Source organism: Geospiza fortis, unplaced genomic scaffold (genome assembly GCF_000277835.1).
Source record: "Geospiza fortis unplaced genomic scaffold, GeoFor_1.0 scaffold12, whole genome shotgun sequence".
Classification (NCBI taxonomy): Eukaryota; Metazoa; Chordata; class Aves; order Passeriformes; family Thraupidae; genus Geospiza; species Geospiza fortis.
This window is the reverse complement of record NW_005054323.1, coordinates 3,964,224-3,970,843: the sequence shown is the minus strand read 5'-3', so window position 1 is coordinate 3,970,843 and position 6,620 is coordinate 3,964,224. Positions and strand designations below refer to the sequence as shown.

General features: G+C 41.1%; 1 protein-coding gene across 1 annotated transcript in view; it reads left to right on the top strand.

Annotated features, from left to right (window-relative positions):
* Positions 1–4,981: 4,981 nt before the first annotated feature.
* The window catches only part of ACER2 (alkaline ceramidase 2), a 13,609-nt gene continuing 11,970 nt past the window's right edge, over positions 4,982–6,620 (top strand). Inside the window, exons 1-2 of the mRNA XM_031056894.1 lie at positions 4,982–5,102; positions 5,964–6,105. Of these exons, the coding sequence (XP_030912754.1) occupies positions 5,027–5,102; positions 5,964–6,105 (218 nt within the window). The 5' untranslated portion in view covers positions 4,982–5,026. The remainder of the gene's footprint in view (positions 5,103–5,963; positions 6,106–6,620) is intronic.

Genomic DNA, 6,620 nt, shown 5'->3' with positions numbered 1-6,620 from the left:
TGCGGAGTTTTCCTGGGTTTGTAGCATTCCCTTCTATGGCTGTCGACTTCTTTTTCTTCTATGGTCGCTGGAATGCCTAAAATTAAGGAATTTTTTCCTAGTTTTTCAGGTATAAAATGGGGAGATTTTCTAGTCATGCTACTACCAGTCAGTGGTGTTTAGCAGGCCCTGTCATCGTCTTTGTTGAGACTTGTGGTGGCCAAGTGCCAAGTTTTTGGTGCTAGATTGCCCTGATCTATCATCCGTTTACACAAACAGGTGTCAGCACCTTGATGAGCACGCACAGCAGTGATGGGTCAAGATTAGAAGGTACCTTGGTGTTTGGAGGCAAAACTGGGTTTCTCATAGACATGTTTGACTCCAAGGCAAAGGTTTCATGGAGAGTTTGCCTTTAGGTTGCAGGATGAAGTCAGAAGTGGATTTTTGGAAGTGGCGGAGATACCTGTTTCAGAGATCAACTGAAGTATAGAAGAGAGGAAAGAGGGATAATGTAATTGTTGGTTCTTTCCAGCTAGTCATGGTTTACCCCAGAGTCCTCTCACACCTTCCCAATACCTCTCAGCTGCTGGAGAGAACTTAAAAAACAGCCAGAGCAGCAGAGCCAGATTGCCCTGTACCACATACCTTGGAAAGAGAGAAATGCTCCTGACATCCTGTTGATGTAAAGAGTGGCAGTGACAGATCCACTAGAATAAGATAATCCATTGGGCTTTTGGGTGGTTTGCCCTTCCATGAGAATCACCTGTCCAGGGGCAAACCTGCAAATGCCGTCTGTTTTCTGTTCTGTAGGAAGTAGTGTGTGCACAAATGAGGAGCTGGAGCTTCTGCTTTGTCTCTTTTATACTTTAAAGTGGGCAGTTTTTTGTTTTGTTTTTTTTTTTTTTTCCCCAAATTCCATCCTTGTCTGAACTGTGTTTTCCTTTCAAGCCATGTTTCTTTGACTGCCAGCACATAGTGGAAGAAGTGGGTGTCTGGCTTCCCCGGATGGAGTGTGTATTCTGGGAAGTTCTGGACATGTAGAGCAAGTAATTCCATGGTGCACTGTGCACATTGCTAACTTGTTTTCTTCTTGTACTTAGCTGCCAAAGTCCTAAAGATGGTGGCTGGTCCATGCCACTGAAGAATTTTGAGGGCGTGTGAGGGAAACTGTCGGCTTTTTTTGTGTGTCTGATGTCACTGTGCAAGAACCAAAAACAAAGGGAGGAAAAGGTTGGGATAAACAAGATATTGAAGACAGCAAATGTGTTTTGTAGCCAGCTATGCAGGGGGATGGGTATCCTTCTACTGTATGCGCTGGTTCAGTCTGGGGTAGAGTGAATTTTCCTTATAGGCCCTGGTATGGGGGGATGTTTTGTGCTGGAAACAGAGTTGGTAACTCAGGCATGTTTTCATTACTTCTGAGCAGGGCTTACTCAGGCCTTTTCTGCTCCTCATCTCAGCCAACTAGCAAGTGGGCTGGGGGTGCAGAAAGCATTTGGAGGGGACGCAGCTGGGACAGCTGATTCCAACTGACTCGGTGGATTTCTCAGGCCATATGGCGTCATGATCAGCATGCAGAGCTGGAAGAATGAGAGGGAAGCAGTTGGGGCCTTTAGGCCATTTGTCTTCCCAAATCACTGTTACGTGTGATAGGGGCCCTGCTTTGCTGGGGATGGAGAACGCCTGCCTATCCGTGGGGAATGCTGAATGAATTCCTTATTTCACTTTGCTTGTGTGAAGAGCTTGTATTTTCCCTATTGGACTGCTGTTATCTCAACCCCCACAAGTTTTTTCACATTTACTCTTCTGATTTTCTTCACCATCCTGCTCTGAAGGGAGTGAACAAGCAGCTGGGCAGTGCATAGTTGCTGTGTAGGATTAAATCACAACACTGTACTGAGCTGGTTAGCAGTGGTACAGAAGCTTGCCAAAATGCTAGGAGCTGCACTTGTATCCAGATGAATAACTGAGGCTTCAGACAGGTGGACAGACACAGAATAAAGTTTGTCCTGGAGCCTGCTGTGTTGTGGCAGCTGTGTACAAATCAGTAAGCTGTACGCTGAAAGGGGAGGAGAACAAGAGGCAGTGTTGAGAGTAGTCATGTTTAGGCTCTCTTCAGCAATACCAAGTTATTGTTAGGGCTTGATTTCTCTGTTAGCAACTTCTGAAAATTAAAATAGTGAGTTGCAGTGGATTGATGGATTGTGCAACTATGTCCTCAAAAAACCAGATGCTTACAGGGCAATTATGAAGTTTGGCCCTACTCTAAAAAGTACCTTAGGTGGCACCTAAATTATATTCCTTCTAGGGTGGGTTTGTTCTGACTGATTCAAACTCCCTCGAAGTTCCAGGAAGCTCTCTTCAGCAGACCTGAATCTGGCATCTGGGTCATTAAGCTTTAGATTAAAACCTTGGTAATCCGCATTTTAAATTGCCATGGCTGAGGTCAGAGTTGTGGTTGAGGTCTCACACAATATTCATGTAAGCACAAACTGGAACAGCTTATCTGCTGTGTATGTCTTTTTTAAAAAATTAATTCTGTATTCTGGTGGGACTTAAACAGAAAACAAAAAGCATTCAACAGAATTAAATCTGTAGGAGAAAACTGTTTGGAAGTTTTGTATAAATTGATCAAACTAATTTTTTAAAACTTACACAAGCTAGACTTAACATTATTTTTGTTCAGCTGAAGTGAGGCCACAAAACACTCTGTAGCTCAAATTGAAGGAATAGTTGTAAAAACAGTACATTTTTTTCTTTTTTTTCCTTCTGAAATGAATAAAGTAATGTGTTCTGATGCAGCATAACCCTACTCCATTAAATTTCTATTATATAATTAATTAGCTGAAAATTAAAACTAAAGGTCCAGAATTGTATGAAGCCAAAGAATGGACTGTTACTGCAGGGCTGCTTGCCTATTTTCCATAACTGTAACATCTAATCATTGCCTTTTGCAGATGCTGAAGGAAATCTTCTGGACTACTGATGTAAATTTTTGCACTTATTGTAATTATCAAAGTATTTGAACTGTACATTACCAAATCATGGAGGCCAATTATGTATTAATATAAAAAAATGCACATGCAGCGTACTTTCTGAAGCCATACTTTAATATTTTTTAGTACTACAATTATATCAGCTTCTGAGATGTTAGGACATCCTGCTGATGACCACTGCAAAGAGTACAAGTCATGCTCAGGCTCCAGTTGCAAGGGGTTTCTTGCATTTGCAGGCAGGACCTTAGTATGAGTGGGAGTTCATTCCCAGAGGAGCACTACCATAGCACAGAACTGCTCCCTTGTTGGCTAATCACTTGCATAAATCTACATTGCTACAGCTATGGTAAGGAGATCTAGTGTGTCCTTTATTGTCTTGTTCCTAGGTGGAATAAGGACGTTATAGCTAAATTTTGATAGACTGTGGTTGCTTGTTCTGATTTTCTTCATTGGTCAGTTTCAGCTGTAGAGTTGGAAAAGTTTACTTCCAAACCACTTGGTTTATAACCACCTATTTTCACCCCTTGGCACCTCCCTTCAGCCTAACTGTGTGTAAAAGCCTAAAATGCATAGGGCACTTCCAGGCCCCCAGAGGACTCGTTCATATTCCGTCATCCCTGCTGTCACTGTATATGCTTCCTACCTACTTTGGTGTGAGGGAAGCCTTCCTGTTCTGTGTATGTAGCAGGACATCATGCACTGGGATCCTGGTCCATGACTATATTCCCAGCTTCGCTGACAGTCTCTGCTGCATGGAGACTGGGTGGGGTTTTTTGTGAATGAAAGTTTCTCAGGTGAACCTGTTTTGTTAAATGTGTAGGTTGCTTTATATGAGTTTAAACAACTTGATCTGCCTCTTAAAATCTGTTCTCAGACCATGTTAAGAGGTTGACAACAGTAGCTGAATGAAAAAATTCCTATGTTATTCTTGAACTAGTTCTCCACTAAATTTTCATTATTGTTGGTGCAAGTTTGTAACCTGTGAAGAGGTGATCTGTCCCAGAGGAATGTTGTTGACCCAGAGTTATTTTGTACATCAGCTTCAGAGCAGTTTTGTCAGGGGTGATACTCTCTTGTGCTTGAGCTCAGCAGGCAAACGTGAGAAAGCTGAGGCTGCAGACTCCTCCTGTCCTTTGGCCCATTGTGAAGCAGCAGTAGAGTCTTTCATAACTGCTCAATTACTGTGCCATGGCTGGCCCTCAGCACTGGCAGCTCCTGGGAAGAGCCAAGTGATCACTACTACAATGACAGTTCCTGCTAATTGATAGTAAACTGTTTTCAGTATTTACAGAATCATGCTTTAGATTGTTTGTAAGCAAGAAAAAACAGAAAACATGTCTTCATTCAAATCAAGCATATTAAATTTTAAAAAATTGGACCACCTAGCAGTGGTCCTAATTATAGCCTTACCACCTTCCTATAACTAGTTTTCAATCATGTTCTGTAATGGAGAACCAAGGCAAAAAATTGCAGTGTAAAAGGACTTAAAGCTCCAGGCTCTCTTAACCCTGTACAAAAAGGGTTCTAACTCTTAGGCTAGGTTGTATGTCAGACCTTCCAGACAATAACTATTGTTCAATAAATTGGCTTCCACAAAACTTGTCTAGCTCTGCCTTGTGTCAGTACTTCTAGTGCTTTTTCCATGCTAGGCCTGATAGCCAGTGAGAGGACAGGTCATTGGTTCTCAATAGCTTGATCTTGCATGCTTTCTGAATTGCCACAGTCTTGAATGTAGATTCTCAATAAAACTCCTTTGGGAAATGACTTCAATTGTGACTTGAATAGGCACATCTTACATTGCTGAAAGATTTTATACTGTTACTAATTTAACGATGTTGAACAGAACAAATCAATGCTTTTGCAAAAGCAACTCAGCATAGGCAGAAACAGGGGGTCATAATTTGTTGAACTGGGGCTTCACTGAATGACAATATGTTATTATAGAAAGCCTAAAGATATTTAAAATTTGTTTATTTTCTGTCTTTGTGAGACTGTTTGGTTTTTTTTCCTAGATAAGCAACATCTTGTTTTTCATTTTACCACCCATATGTATGTGCTTGTTCCGTCAATATGCAATCTGCTTCAACAGTGGAATATATTTAATATGGATTCTGCTAGTCGTGGTTGGTAAGTTGATTACTCCGTATTTGCCAACTCATGTGTGAACTGAGAGAGGACATCAGTTTTTCCTGCTTGTACTTGACTGTTTTTTAAAACAAAGCAGTCCTGACATCTATGGAAGAATTTGCTTATATTTGCTTAAAGCCAAAGCAGCCATAATTTCTGGAGGGAAAATGCCTTTTGCAAACTGAGTTTGGTGGGAAATTTGACCATAGTTCTGTTCCCTTCCAATCCTTCCTTCCATACTTTTTTCTTGTGTTTGGGTTTACTCTGCAGCTGTGCTGACCCTCAGTGCTTAAATAAGAGCTGAAGTGCCAGTGCAACTTAGGAGAAGAATAGGGTTTGTACTGAGAAGGCCCAGAGATACAGATATGAGATTCTGAAGTTTGTTCATTCCTGGAGGCACTTCAAGGGGATAATCTGAGCCCTCTAGGGTAGTGTGACACTTTCCACCTGTAAATCAGTATCATGGGTAAAGAGTATCCATGATACTGCTGCTTTTTCTCTTTTCTTACCCATTCTTGTGCTATTGAGAAAATTCCAAAGCAGCATTTGGCATTTATTTCTTAATTGGTTTTGCTTTATACTTTTCCACCTGGTGTTTCCTCAGGCACATCTTTTCTAGTAGGAGCTGAGATTTTTAGCTGCTACTGTTCTAATTTACTATTGTAATGTACTTTTCTTCATGATTAGCAAGAGTATGATACCTTGGATTGCCTCTCTGTAAAGTTGGTGTTTTTTGTAACCTTTTGTAGACCATTTCCTGTAGCTACCATTTCCTGTGAAGTTCTGAGCGTGAGCAGGGTGTTTCAGTCTATTCCAGTACTGCAGCTGTTCTTAATACTGTCTCTTGGTTCATTCGTCCAGGAATTGGATCTGTTTATTTTCATGCTACCCTCAGTTTCTTGGGCCAGATGCTGGATGAGCTGGCTATTCTCTGGGTTCTGATGTGTGCTCTTGCCATGTGGTTCCCTAGGAGATACCTGCCCAGAGTTTTTCGGAATGACAGGTAATTGTACAATGATACAATGAAACTTCCTGTGCTAACACTTAAATCTGCACATGATCGCACCAAGTTATCAACCTTACCACTGTCACTGCTATTTTTTCTCTCTCCATTGTCTTCCAGTTGCTTGTATCTCATTCAACCCATTTTGTTCAAAATTCCTGAGTCAGCAGTTGCTGGTAGTGGGATTTGTGTCCTGTAACTTCAGGTGATTAGAAGAGATGGCTTACCTCTGGAAATGTCTGTTCTTGTTGATTCTAGGGAGACTTTTATGATGAGTAATTTATATAATTTACGGCTAATGTAGGAGGAGCCGTCCTTTACTCTTCCTTTTGTATGTCCTGAAGGGTATATACAAGTGAACCTATGGAAGTCAGCTGAATGTTCATCTGAATTTTTAAAACGGTGATTAAGAATGCTGTTGCGGTATTCAAAGGCTAAGTGTTTCTTTAGAAACCTATTGTTGTAAAGGGATTTTTTTCTTTTTCTTGCAGGTATATAAAAACACTTTATAGCCA